General features: G+C 39.9%; 1 protein-coding gene across 5 annotated transcripts in view; it reads left to right on the forward strand.

The window, feature by feature from the left end:
* The first annotated feature begins 4558 nt into the window (after positions 1-4558).
* Positions 4559-21508, forward strand: part of LOC103458084 (protein jagged-2-like) — a 103399-nt gene continuing 86449 nt past the window's right edge. For 3 of the 5 annotated variants that reach the window (XM_081602891.1, XM_008398653.3, XM_081602892.1), the window contains exons 1-2: positions 4561-4855; positions 6263-6574. In XM_081602891.1, coding sequence (XP_081459017.1) covers positions 4787-4855; positions 6263-6574 — 381 coding nt within the window. In that variant the 5' untranslated portion in view covers positions 4561-4786. Of the gene's footprint in view, positions 4856-6262; positions 6575-21508 lie in introns of all 5 variants that reach the window. The other 2 variants (XM_081602893.1, XM_008398655.3) reach the window with 2 other exon arrangements.

Here is a 21508-nt window from a genome sequence, read left to right on the forward strand (position 1 = left end):
AAAGAAGCCACAGCCAAATACCTCCAACGAATAAGGTAAGTCCTGAAAAGCCAGCTCAATGGCAAGAACAAGATCCGTGCAATAAACAGCTATGCCTTACCAGTAATCAGATACCCTGCCGGAATAATTAGCTGGCCAATGGAAGAGATGAAGGCCACGGATGTTAAGACTAGGAAGCTACTAACCATGCATGGATTCCACCCCAAATCCAGCACCCTGAGACTGTACACGAGCCGTAAGGAAGGAGGCGGAGGACTAGTGAGTGTGAGAGCCACTGTCCAGGATGAAACATCCAAGATCCATAAATACATCAAGGACAAAGCCTCAACGGATGATGTGCTCAGCGAATGTCTCAGGCAATGGGGAACAGAAGACAAGGTGCTGGAGGTACCATCATGGGAGGACAAGCCCCTACATGGGATGTACCACCGACAAATAACTGAAGTGGCTGATGTCAGGAAAACCTACCAATGGCTGGAGAAAGCTGGACTCAAGGACAGCACAGAGGCTCTCATCCTGGCCGCCCAGGAACAGGCCCTAAACACCAGAGCAATAGAGGCTCAGATCTACCACACCAGACAAGACCCAAGGTGTAGGTTGTGCAAGGAGGCCCCTGAGACAGTCCAGCACATAATAGCAGGGTGCAAGATGCTGGCAGGGAAAGCGTACATGGAACGACATAACCAAGTGGCGGGCATAGTGTACAGGAACATCTGTGCAGAATATGGACTGGAAGCCCCGAGATCAAAGTGGGAAACACCCTCAGAGGTGGTGGAGAATGACCGAGCTAAGATCCTGTGGGACTTCCAGATCCAGACAGACAAGATGGTAATGGCGAACCAACCAGACATTGTGGTGGTGGATAAAGAACAGAGGAAAGCCGTTGTGGTGGATGTAGCAATACCAAGTGACTACAACATCAAGAAAAAGGAGCATGAGAAATTGGAGAAATACCAGGGCCTCAGGGAGGAACTGGAAAAGACCTGGAAGGTGAAGACCACAGTGGTGCCTGTGGTCATCGGGGCCCTCGGGGCAGTCACCCCCAAACTGGAGCAGTGGCTCAAACAGATCCCAGGAACAACATCAGACATCTCAGTCCAGAAATGTGCAGTTCTAGGCACAGCCAAGATACTGCGCAGAACCCTCAAGCTCCCAGGCCTCTGGTAGAGGACCCGAGCTCAGAGGATGAAACAGACCACCCGCGGAGGGTGAGAAGGGAATTTTTTATATATATATATATATATATATATATATATAAAATATAGTTTTAATCAGATATTTACAAACACTATATTGCCAAACGTATTGGCTCACTTGCCTTGACTCACACATGAGTTAATTGACATCCCATTCCTAATTCATAGGGTTCAATATGACGTTGGTCCTCCCGTTGCAGCTAGAACAGCTTCAACTCTTGTGGGAAGGCTGTCCACAAGGTTTAGGAGTGTTAATGGGAATTTTTGACCATTTTTCCTGAAGCACATCTATGAGGTCACACACTGATGTTGGATAAGAAGGCTTGGCTATCAGTCACCACTCTAATTCATCTCAAAGGTGTTCTATCGGGTCAAGATCAGGCCTATGTGCAGGTCAGTCAAGTTCTTCCACACCAGACTCTGCCATCCATGGCAGACCTTAAAGCGACCTTGTTTTGTGCACTGGTGCACCTGTTTCTGCTATGGTGGTGGCCTGAAAAACAGCTCCTGTGACAACCAGGAGGATGATAGCTCCAGCAGTTAAGCAGCAGTGAGGGCAGCTTCTACTGCTGCTGGTAGAAAAAATGTTGCAGGGCAGAAACTGCTGATGTGGCAGCAGACTGAGGAGCATTGGAAGCAGACATGGGAGTAAGTTTCTTGTCAGAACCCTTAGAAACAAGAAATGGCATCAGCTGCTGGTGATGAGGAGTGGGCTCACATGCTTGGAGGTGATGAGGAGCAATGAAGGCGTCAGGCAGACGACCACTATAGAAGCAGCAGCATCTGACAGACGCACCGTAGAAGAAATCAGTTTTCAATTTTTAATTTTACATTTTGTCAAAAAAGCCAAATTTTGCTGATCATGACAGAGTAGTGAAAGCAATAAAAAGGATATTTGGTAACACTTTATTTGAAGGGGGGTGAATAAGACTGACATGACACTATCATAAACATGACAACATCTGTCATGAACATGAGTAAGCCTTCATGATATTTGGATGAAGGCTTCCTTCATCCAAATATGATGAAGCGTCATAAAGTGTCATTCGGTAAATTATGACACTTTTAATACAAAGTTGACATTATTCAAAATGTCTTTGTTATGACAACTTGACATAAACCAAATCATTACTGATATAAATTTGTTATAAAAGTATAACAAATGTATTACTGATTGCACTTTAAAAATTAGGTAACTTTATGTTATTAAAGGTAAAGTTTAAACAATAATGATTTCTTGGTTAATGTCAAGTTGTCATAAAGACATTTTGAATAATATCAACTTTGTATTAAAAGTATCATAATTTACCAAATGACGCTTTAAGACAACAGTCATAAATATTAATGATGGCTTATTCATATTTATGACAGGCGTTATGTCATGTTTATGACAGTGTCATGTCAGTCTTATTCACCCCCCTTCAAATAAAGTGTTACCGGATGGTATCCAAGAGGCGTATACATTTTGGAGACACTGCATACTGGTTAACAGACAATGGGAAATATTTATTATTTATTTTTGGACACTGTCAGTTTTTAAATGATTATTAGCTGTTTAGAGGATTTTAAAATGTTTGTCTTGTTTGGGAGGCAGCAGAGCTTCTGTCAATAACTCAGCTTCCCCTACAAACAAAAGAAAAAGTGCCATCATAGTTCTACTAGCACAAGCAAGGTCTTTCAGAAACTATTTATGTTGTTCTTCTAAAACAATTCAAACACATTAGTATTTTTTAAACAAAGATGGTTAGGGTTACCAACTGTACCAACTCAATGAAACTCATCTCTCTACATCTGCTGTGATCACTGTCACATCTGGACAAAGAGTATGTATTAAAGATTTAAATACTTTATTGATTTACAGCTTAATGATAAATGAGTTCACCCAGTCTCTGCTAAAAGTGGCACTCTTTCAGCCAGTGGTAACATTTCATTGTTTTTATGGATTCTGTTTTTCTTGTTTCAGTTTGCAGCTCCAGAGGAAGCTGGAGCTGCAAACTGTAATTACAGCAACTACAAATGAAGATCAAGGCTGCTCTTTCTTGTCAGATGGTGTCATTGTAGTAGAAAATCATGAACTGCATTTAGCAAACCACTTGTGAACTCATCATGGTTGTGACAAATGGAGTGAACAGCAGACTCCAAATGCTTCTTGAAGGTGCTTCAGATTAACTTTCTCCAGCTGAATCCTTACAGACCGCTGTCATGAATATATCCTGGACAGTAAAGATAAATAAGCACAGCACAATCTCTTATGTGAACAGATATGTGAACAGATAGGACACATCAGGAGTTTTACTTTTTGAACCTGGAACCGTTTTGGTTGTTCTGCGTTCTTCCAACCTCCAGTTTAGTAACTAGATGATGAAGCACAGTACAGTCCAACGTTGGGCTAATAACTTGCCAGTTTAAGAAACATCTCATTGTGTCATTATATATAGGATGGGCACAAATGATGTATAAAACTTGGATTTACTGTGAAAACACAAGGATGGCATTTCTAATAGTTTTTTAGGTTTAGGGTTATAAAGATTTTAGTTTCCTCTAAAATATGTTTAAGATTTCATCTGATTGTAGGAAAGAGCTGGTAATAATAGAGCAGAGATTACACCGTCAGCCTCTTTCTGTTCTTTCTGTTTCAGTTTATTCATATTGCACTGATTTGTAAAAAGTTGTAGTTCTAGTAATGGTTTATTTTAAGTCAAATTATCTTAAAGGTGGAATGTAGTACGTTGTATTAAACGTGCATTTTTACATTTGGTTTAATGTAATTATTTGATTTAAGTTTTCTTAACTACTTTGATGAGATTCTAACAGTGTTTTGTTTTTCTGTGTACATAGAAAAACAAAACTGTTTTTCTGTGTGAATCCATTCACACCGGTCTCATATCCAAGACTTTGCCATTTAGCTGTCAGTAGAGGGCGCTTTCGGCGTACTCTGTCCCAGGGGACTGAAAAGGACGCAGGAACACTGAACGACACTGAACTGAATGTGTTAATTGATCATTTATGGCCCTCATTTAGAGGATAAACCTTTAGTCAGCTTCTTATCATAAGAATATAAGAATGGAAGCAGAAATTTTATCAAGAGCATCCTTACATTCAGGTTTTAAGGGGGAAAAAATCTAAAAGTCTAATATTGTAAATAAATTAAACTTGACTCCATGCTTACGGTCGTTAAAATACGCATCAGAGACGAACCTCAACAATAAATCCATCAGCAGTCCGTTTTGGAGTTTCACCTTCTAATTGGCTCTCAGCTAGAAACGGTTCACCTCGCTGGATTATGATTGGCCCGCTTAGCTGCCAGTCACAGCAGCCTCCCTGCTCCTGCTTTGGACAGCAGAGACGCGCTGCTGCTGCGCTGTCCCGCTGCTCAGATCCCGGAGCAGAGCGGCGGAGGGAGGCGGACTGTACGCGGTTCAGACAGCAGCGGCAGCAGCGGCAGAGGTGCGCTTCTCCTCCTGCAGCCCTACATGCCCTCGACTATCTGGATACCGCTTTCCGTCCATCTCCAGCATTATTCTGACCATCTGAGGCGCACATATCTGCTTCTTTTCCCTGATGATCCTTAACTCTGAGCGGACGGAGACATGTGGGATAACCCTGGAAAAGCGCATCGCTTCTTCATACTGTGTTTCCTGCTGACTGTGCGCATCAAGGTGAGAACTTGATCAGGTTGCTCTTCAAGCAAAATGATAGCTTTGCTTTTGATTAAGCTTTTTCTTTGTTTTATTGTTTTCCATATTTTGTAACTCCATCATGTATTTGGAGCTGAACTCTGATCTATTTTTTCTAAATCTATCTAAATGTACTCCATTCAGTGAATGCAAATATTTTCCAGCAGCATGACCTGCATATTATTTTTAATCATGTCACTCTGAATTAGTGAAGTAATGATCCATGTCTGAAATGTCTGTCGTTAGTGGAGCAATCTCCAGTTTGCTGTATAAGCAAGCGGTAAAAATAAATAAATAAATAACAGGTCTGATCTCTTTTTAGTCAATTTTAAATACATCCTGGAAATTAAGAAGACATGAACTAGGAAAATGCACTCTTTTCCCCAACACAGGGCTACAGGAATCAACTTCAGAGAAACTTGGTTAGTTTGGTGCAGTGGTCCCCAAATTTGAGGTTTGGCTTCACAGGGGGTCACGACTCACTAAGAATGGGCTCCTTTCGAGAACTCATATCCCTATTTTACTTACTAGTAATTGTTAAGAACTCAAACAGCAGTTGGAGCCTCATGTCTCCTCCAACAGTGTTTGTGGGTTTTTTAAGGTGGAAACGTTTTGGGATCGATTTTTAGCAGCCAGTTGTCTTCAGCTCTTTGTGATTCAGCAAGCCAGTTCAGATAGAGTTGATAAACGTTCTGTATTCTTAAAGGCTTTGTTTTTCTGATGAGTGAAACAGAAATATGCTGTTCAGATAATTCAAAGTTCATATAACTAATTAGGAATCTGACCATCATATTTTATTAAAAAATTTCTTTCCAACTTTAATTCTTATAAGTCAAGTCAAAGTTTATTTAAATAGCACATTTACAACAACCTCAATGGACCAAAGTGATTACAACAATCACAACTTCACAGGGCGATTTTACTATTTACTGAAAACAATTCTAGTTGTTAACATGTGCAAGCAACCTTTTTGTGAAAGGAAAACAAATTATATCCTTTTCTGGATACAAGTTTATCTGTAAGCCTATTTGTCAGATTTTTTTTTATTAAACTCAGGTAAATAATTACAAAAATGTATGCTCAATTATATTCCATAAATTGTTGGATTTGAAAAGAGAAAATGTTTGGATTTTTCAGGATTTGAATTTCTGATCATCAATCAGAGAAACTTTGATGGGTCAAATTCATAAAATGCCGCTGAGCACTGTAATAAAAATATACTTCGATTATTTTGAATATGTGAAAATTTTATACTACTAATAATTGCCAGGCTTTGACTGGCTGAACACCACTTGAGAAAATTACTTCTGTCTGTTCATACAACACATTGAAAGCATGCAGTAGAGACAAGCAGCTTTAGCCTTCTTCACCTCCCTGTCTGCCTGTCAGGTGTGTCAGTCTTCGGGTTACTTCGAGCTGCAACTCGTCTCGGTGGAAAACCCCAGAGGTCAGCTCCTAAACGGCGACTGCTGCGACGTGGAGGGCCGCCAGGCAGATGGGAACTGCGGCCTGGACGAGTGTGATACTTACTTCAGGGTGTGCTTAAAGGAATACCAGCAGGAGGTGAAGATTGGTGGACCATGCACCTATGGGTTAGAAATCACCAAGGTGATTGGTGGGAATACTTTCCAGTTCAGAGGAAGCCAGAAAGGCACTCACGACACTGGGAAGATTGTCATTCCCTTCCAGTTCTCATGGCCGGTAAGTTGATCATCTCATAGATTATTAAACGGCATAAGTTATTATTTCAGTTTATTTTCTTCAGATTTTCAGAAAAATGTTTTCATGGAACAAGTTAATCACTAGTGTTTTTGACTTTACCACTTCAGCTACCAAAACCACCACTGGAGGTCCTTTAGTCTATTTCATGTTGTCAGACATCTGTCAGTTGGTCGGGAAGGTTTCTGCTGCTGAGTGGCATCTTCAGTCAATGGGGAATGTGTGCCATCTTGCCTGATGCACTATGAATGAAAAATATTGCTGACTATTTGACTTCCATCTATCTGTCTGAGCATTCACAGAGATGGACAATGAGTAGACAGCTCCTCCTTTAATGTTTCTGTCAAGTATCATGATACAATGGGTCTTCCCAGAGTACTGGGTGTGTGTGTTTGCTTTTTTTAGGGGGCTCACCTCTGTGTGTATCATCAGTAATCTGTCTGGACACATTACATTCCTGTGTGGGGGCTTTGGAGGTAAAGCTCCATGTCTTTCCTATGAAGGCAGGACTTTGATGCTCACAGTTGTGTCTTGGTTCAGCAGTTCAGTGCATAGCTTCAGCTGCTGATGACAACTAATGTTTCTAATGTTTTTTTTTCCAAAGTACTTCTGATTAAAAGTGGCAGGTAACCTATTATCTCATCCAAACAGAGCAGCAAGCCAAATAAAACCTGCTCCAGCTCCTTACTTGGAGAGGCAGCGTGGGAAACTGGATCAGCACTGGCAATCAGATCTGCAAGCAACTGTTGTCACACGAAGAGATCTTAATCAGGGGAGGTTTCATGGAAGATACGTCATTTGTTTGATTCCCATAATAGCTGATAACTTTGAGTCATTGTGAGCCCAATAACATGGGAGGGAACACAGAGGATGAGATTGGGAATGAACCCAGTAATCAGCGAACGTTTTTATGTTCTGAAGGGTTCAGTCGGTTAATCAGTAAATCAGCTGCAAAACAAACTTAAAGCTTCTAATGACTGATTCTCTAAGCTATCTGACTAAACAGTTTTTAGCCTCCTATAAAGACTTATTACAATATTCAGTCAGGACTTTGAATGTATTCTATGTTGTGAAAAGAATAATATTAGTGACAATATCACAATCACAAAGGATTTCTTGTCATACAAATCAAACTACATCAAATTAATGTAGTTTTAGGTGAAGATAAGTAGAGTAAGTTCAAAAAGCAGTTTTTTATATTCTGATTACTTTTACTACATTAGACATCTACCCGAACCTACCTGACCCACTATTCTTGTTGTTTTGATTCAAGTTAAGTCAGATGTCCTGCTTCAGGACATAGAGTTAGAGAGCAGAATTTGTCATGAGTTGTAGGTTTTGTGTTGAGGATGGACATGGCTGGATCCAGGTTGAGATTAAAAATGATTGTTTTAATGATAAACAGGGGTGAAAGTAGGGAGTTACGGTAGGGTATTGCATACCCCTAAAAGATTTAGCAGGTTTACGCAGTACCTGGAAGAGGGGAGCGGCTGTCTGCTGTAAAAATCAATGGGTTCACTGTGCAGCTGTGAGTTCACCCACTAATCAGTCGTGACTAGGGTTGCCACCCGTCCTTAAAATACGGAACCGTTCCGTATTTCGCTGTTAAATGTAGCGTCCCGTATTGAACAGATACGGGACGCGATTTGTTCCATATTCCACAAATGTGTATGTGTAATAACAAAGAAGTGGTCCCTGAGTAGTTTATATAGTAGGCTGCCCCAGTCATTGTTTCACTCACGGTGTTGGTGTTGCGATATTGTTTCTGAACTCTTTGTTCAGAAACAATATGAACGAAGGGTATTGCACCCCTAGAGCAGGGGTGCAATACGTGGATTACAGAAGGTTTTGAGCCGATCTCGGCTGTAGGTGAGAAACTGAACGCCGCCAGGACGCTGAGACCAGCATGTCATCTTCTGACTCCTTATCAAAACGTTCATAACTTTATTAAAGAACAACAAAAAAACAACAAAACATTATATATATATATATATATATATATATATATTTTTTTTTTAAGAATTTAAAACTACTTTCACCCCTGATAAACAAAAGGTGAACAGAAATCCAGGCAGCACAGATGAGCGATGAGGCAAGGAAAACGTAGACACTGGTAGCACTGTAAATACAGGACATTAGACACACAACAGCTTAGACAAGGATCCGACAGGGAACAAGAGACACAAGTGGGACACAGGGAAGGTAATTAGGGAAAACAAGGGACAGTTGGAGACAAACAAGGGGTAACCGGGACAACACAGAGACTCAATTAACTGAAAATTTTAAGACACACACAAAATCTAAATCCTCACAGAATTAATCCATTAGCTCAAGTTGTTCAGTTCCTGAAGCAGGACATTAGCTGCAGACCGTAACACCATCACCATGTTTTACTTTGGGTAGGATATTCTTTTTCTTTAGCGCTGTTAGTTTTTCACCAGAAGTAACGAGGTACACATCTTCCAGGAAGCACCACTTTAGTCTCATCAATCCACAGAATACTTTCCCCAAAATCTTTAAATGTAAAATAAACCTTTGTGTGCTTTTGGGTCAGCAGTAGTTCTCTTTTTGTGTCTCTGTTTTTTGTTATTGAATCATGAACGCTGATCTTCACTGTAGCAGCGTGGCCTGCAAAGCTGTAGATGTTGTTCTTCATTATACTTTGTAGGCTGGCCACTCTTGGCCACTATTCCATGTTTTATTCTTTTATGGATAATGATCCTCGCTGTCAGTTTGGAAAGAGTTAACAAAAAATATTTCAATGACTTTAGGAGTCTTGAGACTCACAAATATCAGTAACTTTGTTTCTCATCTGTTCTTCAATTTATATAGATTAGGTATACAGGTTGTCAGACAGGTCCTGTTTAATTGATTTCTTGATTCTACAGGTTAGGCAGTAATCAGGGCTGGGTGTGGCTGATGAAACTTAACTCAGTTGCCCTTGACGTGTGGTTAGTTTGCTGCTTCTCAATTTCAGTCCTCATGCCCCCCTGCTCTGCATGTTTTAGATGTGCCTCTGTTCCAGAACAGCTGATTCAAATGATTGCATGACCTCTTCTGCAGCCATCAAGTACTACAGAAGCCTGTTAATCACCCACAGATGCAATACAGGTGTGTGACAGAAGGGAAATGCCTAAAACTTACAGGTGCAGGGGGGCCTGAGGACAGGAATTGAGAAATACTGGGTTAGTTACAGTTGATGTATTATTTCACACAGAGGGAGATTATTCAGGTTGTTTTGGATGTCTTTTTTTCCCCTTCATATAGAAGAAAGTCATTTGAAAACTGCTTTTTATTTTAACTTTTTATGCTTGTGTGATATTAACAAACGTTTCAGATCATCAAACAAATGAGTAAAAAAACAGGTAATATTATCGGAGAAAAAATACCTTTATTAGAGTCCTGTAAAGATAAAGTTCTAAATTTGTCAATATTAAATAAGCAGCAGGTCTATACAAAAGTAACGTGTATATGCACATTCTTTATTAAATACACTTTGTTGACAAAGTACTTTTATGACTTTAAATATATATATATATATATATGAGGGTTGCATGCTGGGCTGGCTACACGACTCCTCCATTCATCACTCCTCACGGTCAGCTGTCAGCAGAGCTGAAGATGGAAGTAGTAAGTTGGGGCCCTGCGGGCAGATAGGATTACCACTAAGTTGTATGTGACACAGGAGCTGAATATCAATAACACCAACTACTCAAACAAGTGAAGATCACTTGAGAATGTTGTCTGGGGATGCCTTTACCTCACAGTCTCTCAGGTTCATCTGCATCTGTTATTGGGTCATTGTCTCACTCCACATGCATGGAGTTGCCGCTTTAAACTGTGGAGGGTGAAGAGTGCTGTGTGCAAATGCCAGGAACCTCTTTTAATGGAGGTCTTAGCACTGAAGCAGATTGAGGTTTACACAGGCAAGGTAATTAGGGAAAACAAGGGACAAGCTGTAGTATTAATACTAAAAATAATAATACCTTTTTTAGTAAAATATATATAAACTAGTGGTGGAACTCGAATAGAACTTTTAATTGATTAAATTTCAGGATCTGTAATTAATCACATTTTAATCAAAAACTATATGTTGACAAAAAAACAGCAACACTTTCATTTCCTTTCTGAATTCTGGTGATGATGCCATTTTGTTAGTGAACTCTTTGGGTTATAAAGGATGGTAGCATTTTATTTCAACTTAAAGGTGCAGGATTTGAAATGCCTGGCTCACATGGTGAAGATAATTATGCTGATTTTGACCTCCTTTTCCCATTCCAACGATTTTAAGGATACTTCTTTTATTACCATGTCTCTAAACACAATCCTGGGAGATATTCCAGCTCTATATGGTGTGTAAAGAGTGATCTAGTCTGATTGGAAGGTGGTCTGGACTGCTCTGGATTGTCCAGTGTCACTGGACTGCTTCTTTTTCTTGGTACATTTTATTGTTTTACTTTTTAACTTTTTATAGCTTTTATGTCTTTTTATATGTATTAAAATAATAGATCTAAAGTTGGAGGTTTTCAACATGTTGGATCATCTTGACCCGATATCACGGGTGTTTCTCGAGGACAAACGTGAGCATAGCCAATAAGAGCTGTGCTCAGGTGAAAGAAAGCAGACACAGAAGACAAAACAACTGCTGTGACCCAGAAAGTCTGGTGGACATCATACATCACAAGAAACTTGCAAAAGTAATGAAACGAAATGACACAGAGACCTTAAAGAACCCGGACATATTTTTCTAAAATCAACAAATTTGAACCTGAACAGTCAACTGAACTCGAACTCTGACACCAGTGCTGTCCTGCTTTTAAGCTATGGGATTGTACTTACTCATGCTTTGGAAGCAAAAACCCCGAACTGGAACCTCCTCCGTTACTTGGCCTCTGTTTGACGCTAACAGCAATAAACACATATAATATACATTAAAATAAGTACAACATAAGGTAAAAACATTGTCCGCTAGAATGGATTGAAATGTTTAGATACTTAAATAGCAGATTTTTACAAGAAAAATGTCAAGACTAGCATAAGCTAAAGTTAATGTTAGCTACAACGTTTAAAGAAAGTAAAACTCACCTTCGTATCCGTGAATGTATAACGAGGCGTACATCTTAAAACCTTTCTAAAGCTTACTTGTTGGGGCTTCGGATCGATATACATCATTCATTTTTACCTTGGCCAAATCCTGCAAGCACAGAGTGTAAAATGCCATTTTCAATAGACCGGAAACGACCAAGCTGCTTTTCCCCGAACACGGAAGCTGACGTGCAAAGAATCCATTGAGATGGTCCAAATGGTTCGAATCAACTATGCAATGAAACAAGATATCTTAAGATAACTTAAGTTACTTATCAGTATGAAGCAGTAGAACAACCTCAATTCTTCACACTTCAAAGCATGAAAACTAGGAAAACCGTGTTTTCAAAGCATGAAAACCTTTGGTCTGGTGAAGAGAGCTCAGTAACGTCTGAACTGTTTACATCGGATGAGAAGTGCTAACCTCAACACTTTTTATATACTGTAAAACATTTGAAAGTGGTATAACTTAAAAATAAAAGTCCACCTGCTGGTCTGCAATGCAATTTAAGAAACTTGTATGGGTTTTAATTCTGAAATTACAGTTCATAAAGTTGATTTAACAAGAGACAAGTTGTCTAAAAAAATGTTTTAACTTCATTAATCTTGAATTGTGAGTTTTAACTTAATGGTATAATTTAAAATAATTTCACAATATGCAAGAAAAACTGCCCTCGCCTAGTTAAGGAGCACACTTATCTCTCATACTATATAATTTTATAGTAAAATTAAATAATCTTAATCAATCATAAATTGCGAGAAAAAATTTCTTGTCTGAAATTTACAATGGATTACAATGGATTCTACTCATAAGCATTTAGTGTGAACAGTATATTGTCATTATCTTCAAGCTTCACAAACTATCAGTTGCATTAAGATAAGCATTGGTTTTAATAACGCACAAGAGTCAGATCAATGTAACACACTTCCATCTCACTCACGGTGCAACACAGGATACAAAAACTTGCCGCTAAGCACGCTGGGAAATAGTTCCCATCCTGCCTTTTTCTTCTTTCAGATTTTTAAGTGTTAACCTAAAAACTCTAGTTTATTCAACTTTTGGAGATTTGACAAAATGAATACAAAGTTTAAGTTTCTTTCATAAACTCACACATTTAGGTTCAAAATCTAAATCTGGCTAAATTTATTTGACTTAAAGAGTAGAAGATAGAAGACGTCTCAAATGTTTGCAGTGCAGACGGACAATAGAGACCATACTGACCAGCAGCATCTCTGCATAGTTTGAAGCATGCAACACCTTTGACTGGAAATGTGTAGAGACAGTGGTGAGGACAGCTGAGAGAATCAACAGGACTGAGCTTCCCTCCATCCCTGCCTGTCCAGGACTTAGCCAATCACAAAGACCCCTCCACCCTTCCAACAAGTATGACTTGTTCTCCTTGCTGCCCTCTGGGAAAAGATTCAGCAGCTTCAAATGCAGAACAACCAGATTCCACAACAGCTTCATCCCTCATGTCATAAGACTACTAAACTCATATTAATTTAATCTTTTATTTTATGTACTTATATTTATACCTTTATTATTATTAATTAATTATTATTGGAGCCTTGCAACAAAATGTATTTCAATTTGTAAATTTTTAAATGTACAATTGAATGACAATAAAACCTGTCTATGTCTATGTAGCTGTATGTTTTTATGCACTCAGATTTTTTAAATATTGTGTAGAGTACCTGTTTAGGTTATATCAGAACAGGTTGAGTCATTCTTACCTCATGGTTCCACGTCAGGCACTAATGATCTAGTCTAGAAGTAAATGTTGTGCTTTGCCAGCAGATTAAATGATGACGTTAACTCAGTGTGTGTTTTAGGTTTTTCTAATGGTAATTTTGGGTCCTAAAATCCATGAGGTACGATTTTGATGGTTGCCTGCAATTCTTTGATTGCTTTCTTTCATCAGACGATAAGATTCTACGGATTGGAAATAGACAAGCAAGATGTCAAAATAATTCTGCCTGAAAATGAAAGCTATATTAGAAATTTAGCAAATTTCTTCATGGCTGGTATTGGTTTTGCATAGGACTCCTCTTTCATGTTTATATGAAAGAGTAATAGTATTTCTTTACTGTTCCATTTGTAAGCAGTAAGCAGTAAGTTTCATATTTGCTTTATTTTTATGCAGCAGTTTTTTTCTCATGCAGCATTTTTCCATAAAAAGCTGTAGCCAAATTTTGTATAAAACACAAGCTAGAGGACTCAGCATGAACACATCCAGACTCATCACTTTCTCTTTTTAAGTTGATCAACAGTCAGCTAAAGAGAAAGAAAAGACAATTATTCCAATATTGTCTGCATGCTGCTGCAGCATGGACAGTGTGCATTCTTTTCTTGGGATACAGTAAAGATGGATTGGGGTACGGGTGTGGGGAGCTGGGGTGTTGCATGGTGTAGAGGTGGAGTGGGCACGCCATGTGCTGAGGCCATTAGTCCTCTACGCAGTCACTCACCTTCAGACCTTTACTGCATACCTTCTCTCTTTGCCCATTTCTTGTCTGATTAATGAAAAAGTGCCACAAATGTCTTGAAAACAAAATGTATTGGGTGAAGGTTCAGCAGGGTTTCTCAACTAAAGGAGAACTAAAATCTATGTGTTACTCAATCTCCCCATCACAAAGAAACTTATGTAATCCCCACATTTCTGAAACCATTATGTATGAACTTACAACAAGCCTAGTCTTTTTGGAGGCTAGTGTTGAGGAATAGGCTGATTATAGATAAATCCATCTGCCATGCTCATAAGAAAATAGCATTGTTCATCTTCTCGCTCTTGGTTGGAATCTGGGAAACATTGGTTAGTGGAGGTCCAGTCAGTGTTCCTGTTGTGTTTTCTTATGTGATCTGCACATCACATAAGAAATCTGCACATCAATTGCTGCATTCATTTATTATTGTCTGAAATAGACATTATTCAGTTAGCGATGCATTGATTAGAGTTTGTTTTTCATTTCTGTCCTCCAGTTTTGAAAAAAAAAGTTAGCCTGCTATTAACGTTAATTCACTTTTGGGTGATTTTGATTTTCCTTTAACAATCGTAGTTAAGAGGATTACTGCCTCTGTCACCATATAACAGACTATTACTATTGTTATAAAATAAATTTCATCTGAAAGACTATCAGGAAGTATTAATTTAAGAATTAATTTATGTTAATACTTTCCATCGAAAGTGTTAACATACTTCATTAAATTCAGATACAGTAATACAAAACTTTACATTGTTGTTTGTTTCTTTTGATTGAAATATAGAGAAAATGAGTAATACTGAGGTTGGTACTGGACAATGGAATTGTTACTATACCTTTATATTCTTTAGATCATTAGACATTGGCACCATAATACAAAAAAATAAATAAATCAGCTAGCATTCCTCCTGAGAAAACTGTTTCCTTTCAAATAGATATGTACAGCATTGAACCAGTTATTGCCTGAATGTAGCCCTACATCAGCAACTTATTTCCTAAGATTTGGTGACAACAGTGACCTTGCATCACTGAATAAATGCCTCCACCTTAACAGTAGGCCACTGTTGAAATAATTGCTCTTCATGTGGAAGAATTCTGAGCACAGGTCAGAATTACAGAATATCATACTGTCTAAGGAAATGTGCAGCTGTGACCTAAAATGTCTGCAATATTCCACCCTGAATTTAACATTTTAGTATTTACAACAGAGCCGTTTGTCAATAATACAAACACATTTCTAACAGAGTTTGAACTTATTTTAACTCAAACATGACTAAGTGTACAGAAATCTGTTTGTGCTGCTAACCTCAGATGACAAAGTAGTTTTGTCTTTGCTGCTTCTTGACTTTGTAGTACCACAGCTACACCACACTGATGGTGCAGGAAAATCTGTGGATTTAGACTACCTTCAGTTCCTCTTCCCAGTCAGGACCTTTGCTTTTTAACAATTAGACCTTATTTTTTAGAGCTGGGAGTTTGATGCTTTAATTTGGATTAATTAATTACATAAATTTTAATGTTGTCAAATTAAAAATTGTAATACAAGTAATTAATTTTTTAATATTTTTAATATTATTTACAAACACTCATTTCTGATCAATCTGAAGCACAAATGACAACCAGATAACAACAGGCACGTGCAGAGGGGGGAGCTGGGGGTGCTTGAGTACCTGCCCTTTTTGCTCCTTGCCCCCAAGTTCCCTTTTGGTAATTTTTTTTTTGTATTATTATTTCCTAAGCCCTCTTCTGACACATAAAAACATGTGCTAAAATTCTTTGCTTTTTTGTTTCTTTTTTGTACAATAAGCCCATCACCTTGTTACCTTTGACCTTTTGCCTGTGACGCATGACGCAATTGCCTCTCGCGCAGCGAGATAAGGCGGCTAACTGCGCAGCTCAACGTAGCGAACGTTCCAGATTGCAGAACAGTTTTTGGTGAATTATATAAAAAAACGTTTTTGGTGAATAAAGTGGAGTAGACTTGCTACTTGTCAGATGACGGAAAACGTTGAACGTACCGTCTCTGCTTCAGTTCGGAGTAGCGGTTTAAGCAGAGAGGTAATGAAATACAACAGACACTGACAGGCGTCTGCCTTTCTCTGAAGAACCACTGAGCAGGAGGAGACAGACAGCCAGGTGAGGAGAAACTGTTCTTATCTATCGATTCAGTATTTTTATCATACAGACATTAGGCTGCTGTTGGTGAGCTATTAGTTAGCTGCTAGCTAACAACTTTGCTAGCAAAGCTAGATAACTAAAAAGCTTCTCCCCTGTGTCGTTAATGATATCAGTCATTCTTCAGTATTGTTAATGCAATAAGGGCACATCGCCTGTCCAAAACCTATCATCTCCGTATTGAATATATGTCCGATCTTCTAATTTCCTTTGCTGCATAATGTACATTTCATTTATTCTAGCATTAGGTAAATGTATCTTGAAGGAGAATAACACTTAAATAATAGTCCAACAAGGATATTCATTTAGAATTAAAAATAACTCACCCTGAATTACCATGATAGATATAATGAATGTGATAAAAGTGACATTAATGCACTGGAAAAAACTCAACAAAGACTTTAAGTTTAGGGTCTGGTTCACCGAGTATGAAGTTAAATTTTTTCCCAATTATTCAATGGGAAAAAAAATACTAACCTCAGTTAAGTAAAATAAAATTGTAATCAAAACTTTTGGAATTGTAATGATTCCTTTTTAAAAAAGTTTTGTTTAAAAGACTTTTTTAAATTAAATAACTAATTTTTTACCAAACATAAACATTTATTTGCACACATCAGTAATATTTTGTTGTGATTTTAGGCTCTGCTCAAGACGTCATGAGAGAATCACAAGCAAAACTTTGAGTCACAAACAAACTTAGAATAGCAAGAAAATATTTCTGACAAGCGCAAATAAGTTTGTTTTGCAAAAAAAGTTAACTTCATGAGTCCAAAATGTGTGGTTTAAATTTTTTTTAAATTATTTTTAAGCAAAACTCAGTAGGCTTTTCTCATGGTGACATGCATTAACAATTCAATTTTTGCCTTTTTTTTTCTGCAGTTCCACGTTAAAGTTTGATGCAGCTCTGCTTTCCTTAATGGACCATCTTCATCTCCACTGCAGCAAACAGGCAGCTCTTTTATAGATTACAGTCACTAAAAGGTTGCATTGTGCCCTTGTTTATATTTTTAATAGTGTATTTCTGTAAAGACAAAATATGTCTGGTGGTCCAGCTCTGATTTACATATCTTGCTAAATTGCGGGTTTGAATATTGCAATACTTTCCTATAACAAAATAGACCTGCAGAAAGAAATTACTAATAAAATATCTTACGTATGCATAGTGTTATGCTCTATATGGAGATGTTTGTTAGCTTTGATTGTATACGTCACATTTTTGTAATTTATCATTGTTTATTAAACTCTGAAAGCTGAGTGGCTTTGTTAATATTCTGTCCTAAAATGCGATTAGATCTGCCCCTTTTTTTGTTTGAGCACCTGCCCCTTTAGTGGTCTCTGCACGGCCGTGGATAACAATGACAAACAACAATGCAGCTTCTCTTGGCCCACAGAGGGGGGGCTTGAAAAAACTATAGTTGTTCTCAAGTTGCGTTAAAGGAGTTGACCTAACACTGAAGCTATCCAAACCTACAAATAGCATCTAAATGCTAAACATGTTGCAGCATCACAGATGACCCCAACACTAATGTTAGCTTTCACAGTCCACATTTCTAAAGAAGTTTTTTTTTTAAAGAAGCTACATAAAATATTAGGCATAAAAGCACTTTGCAGATGATTGTTTTTATTGTTTTTAAAAAAAAAAAAAAAAACCTAAATAACCAGAAAATTTAAAAAACAAACAAACAAACCAATATGTTTGTGTGTGTTTGTAATACCTTGTGGGGACCATTTTCCCGACACATACTACGTTGTGGGGCCCCACTACTCCTTGTGGGGACCAAAGCCTGGTCTCAACAAGGGGAAACGCTACTTTGGGGTCAGGGGTTAGATTTAGGACTGAGGTGTGAATTGAGTTTTGGTTAGGGTTAGGATTAGGTATGTAATGGACAGGGATAGGATAACGGTAAGGATCAGGGTAAGGGTAAGGTTTAGGCTGTAGAAATTAATGGAAGTCAATGGAAAGTCCCCACAAAGACAGCCACACAAACATGTGTGTGCATGTATGTGGATGTGTGTGTATGCATGTAAATAATTTTTTAGGGTTATTTCACAGTGAATCAACAGTTGCGAGAGAGAGCGACAGCCATGTGGGGCTGTTTTCCTGTCAGTTTTCCTGTGGGACTATGAAACTGATACGACCTTAAAGAGGAACAATGACTTTTTTCCGCAGCTTTTATCCTGAGATATTGAGTTTTAGAGATGAGTTGGGGAGACAAAGGTGGGGAAGTTGGACACCGTAACGCAAACAGAGAGAAATGGATTGTATCAAGGATGGCTACATAAGGAAAAATTTTTGAGTGTCATTACAATACCATAATGTCTTTAGAGAGCAGTAGGCAGAATCTGGTACTTACAGCTGCTTTATGTGTTGGTCAATAAATCAATAGAATCCATCTAGTTAGATTTTATAGTATGTGTGTGTGTGTGTCATCTGTCAAAGTTTCAAACATTTTACATTTCTGTTACTTGCAAACATAGAAACTGTTTTTGTTTCTATGTATATATTATATATATTGTAGAATACAGTATATATTTATCCATCCATCTATCCATTTTCTTCCGCTCCTCCGGGGGAATCCCAAGGCTTTCCCAGGCCAGCCGAGAGACGTAATCCCTCCAGCGTGTCCTGGGTCATCCCTGAGGCCTCCTACCGGTGGGACGCGCCCGGAACACCTCACCAGGGAGGCGTCCAGGAGGCATCCTGACCAGATGCCCGAGCCACCTCAACTGGCTCCTCTCGACGTGGAGGAGCAGCAGCTCTACTCTGAGTCCCTCCCGGATGACCGAGCTTCCCACCCTGAGGAGAAATCCCATTTCGGCCGCTTGTACCCGTGATCTCGTTCTTTCGGTCATGACCCAAAGCTCATGACCATAGATGAGGGTGGGAACGTAGATCGACCGGTAAATCGAGAGCTTCGCTTTTTGGCTCAGCTCTCTCTTCACCACGACGGACCGGTACAGCGCCCGCTTCACAGTAGACGCTGCCCCAATCCACCTGTCGATCTCCCGCTCCCTTCTTCCCTCATTCGTGAACAAGATCCCCAGATACTTAAACTCCTCCACTTGAGGCAGGACGACCCCCCTGACCCGGAGAAGGCACTCTACCCTTTTCCGGCTCAAGACCATGGCCTCGGATTTGGAGGCACTGAGCCACAACCCGGCCGCTTCACACTCAGCTGCGAACCGCTCCAGTGAGAGCTGCATATATATATATATATATATATATATATATATATATATATATATAATTCCCTTCTCACCCTCCGCGGGTGGTCTGTTTCATCCTCTGAGCTCGGGTCCTCTACCAGAGGCCTGGGAGCTTGAGGGTTCTGCGCAGTATCTTGGCTGTCCCTAGAACTGCACATTTCTGGACTGAGATGTCTGATGTTGTTCCTGGGATCTGTTTGAGCCACTGCTCCAGTTTGGGGGTGACTGCCCCGAGGGCCCCGATGACCACAGGCACCACTGTGGTCTTCACCTTCCAGGTCTTTTCCAGTTCCTCCCTGAGGCCCTGGTATTTCTCCAATTTCTCATGCTCCTTTTTCCTGATGTTGTAGTCACTTGGTATTGCTACATTCACCACAACGACTTTCCTCTGTTCTTTATCCACCACCACAATGTCTGGTTGGTTCGCCATTACCATCTTGTCTGTCTGGATCTGGAAGTCCCACAGGATCTTAGCTCGGTCATTCTCCACCACCTTTGGGGGTGTTCCCCACTTCGATCTCGGGGCTTCCAGTCCATATTCTGCACAGATGTTCCTGTACACTATGCCCGCCACTTGGTTATGTCGTTCCATGTACGCTTTCCCTGCCAGCATCTTGCACCCTGCTATTATGTGCTGGACTGTCTCAGGGGCCTCCTTGCACAACCTACACCTTGGGTCTTGTCTGGTGTGGTAGATCTGAGCCTCTATTGCTCTGGTGTTTAGGGCCTGTTCCTGGGCGGCCAGGATGAGAGCCTCTGTGCTGTCCTTGAGTCCAGCTTTCTCCAGCCATTGGTAGGTTTTCCTGACATCAGCCACTTCAGTCATTTGTCGGTGGTACATCCCATGTAGGGGCTTGTCGTCCCATGATGGTACTTCCAGCACCTTGTCTTCTGTTCCCCATTGCCTGAGACATTCGCTGAGCACATCGTCCGTTGAGGCTTTGTCCTTGATGTATTTATGGATCTTAGATGTTTCATCCTGGACAGTGGCTCTCACACTCACTAGTCCTCTGCCTCCTTCCTTACGGCTCGTGTACAGTCTCAGGGTGCTGGATTTGGGGTGGAACCCTCCATGCATGGTTAGTAGCTTCCTAGTCTTAACATCCGTGGCCTTCATCTCTTCCATTGGCCAGCTAATTATTCTGGCAGAGTATCTGATTACTGGTAAGGCATAGCTGTTTATTGCATGGATCTTGTTATTGCCATTGAGCTGGCTTCTCAGAACTTGCCTTATTCGTTGGAGGTATTTGGCTGTGGCTCCTTTCCTTGTGACCTCATCGAGGTTGCCATTTGCTTGTGGTATTCCAAGGTACTTGTAGCTGTGCTCTATGTCTGCTATTGTTCCTTCTGGGAGTGAGACCCCTTCTGTGTGGGCGACCTTCCCTCTCTTTGTAACCATCCGACCACACTTCTCTAGTCCGAATGACATCCCAATGTCAGTGCTGTAGATCCTGGTGGTGTGGATCAGTGAGTCGATGTCTCGCTCGCTCTTGGCGTACAGCTTGATGTCATCCATGTAGAGGAGGTGACTGATCGTGGCCCCATTCTTAAGTCGGTATCCGTAGCCAGTCTTGTTGATGATTTGGCTGAGAGGGTTCAGGCCTATGCAGAACTGCAGTGGGGACAGAGCATCTCCTTGGTATATGCCACATTTGATGGACACTTGTGCAAGTGGTTTGCAGTTGGCTTCAAGGGTGGTTTTCCACAGCCTCATCGAGTTTGCAATGAAGGCTCTTAGAGTCCTATTGACATCTCTAAGCATTCAATGATCCAAGTGTGTGGCATTGAGTCGTAGGCTTTCTTGTAATCAATCCAAGCGGTACAGAGGTTGGTGTGTCGGGTTTTGCAGTCTCGGGCGACTGTGTGGTCTACAAGGAGTTGGTGTTTGGCTCCTCTGCTATTTATGCCTATGCCCTTCTGTGCCTTGCTCATTGCTCATGTATTTATCCATGTACCCGCTATATATAT

This window comes from Poecilia reticulata, chromosome 22 (genome assembly GCF_904066995.2).
Source record: "Poecilia reticulata chromosome 22, P_reticulata-male-v2, whole genome shotgun sequence".
In the NCBI taxonomy this organism is placed as follows: Eukaryota; Metazoa; Chordata; class Actinopteri; order Cyprinodontiformes; family Poeciliidae; genus Poecilia; species Poecilia reticulata.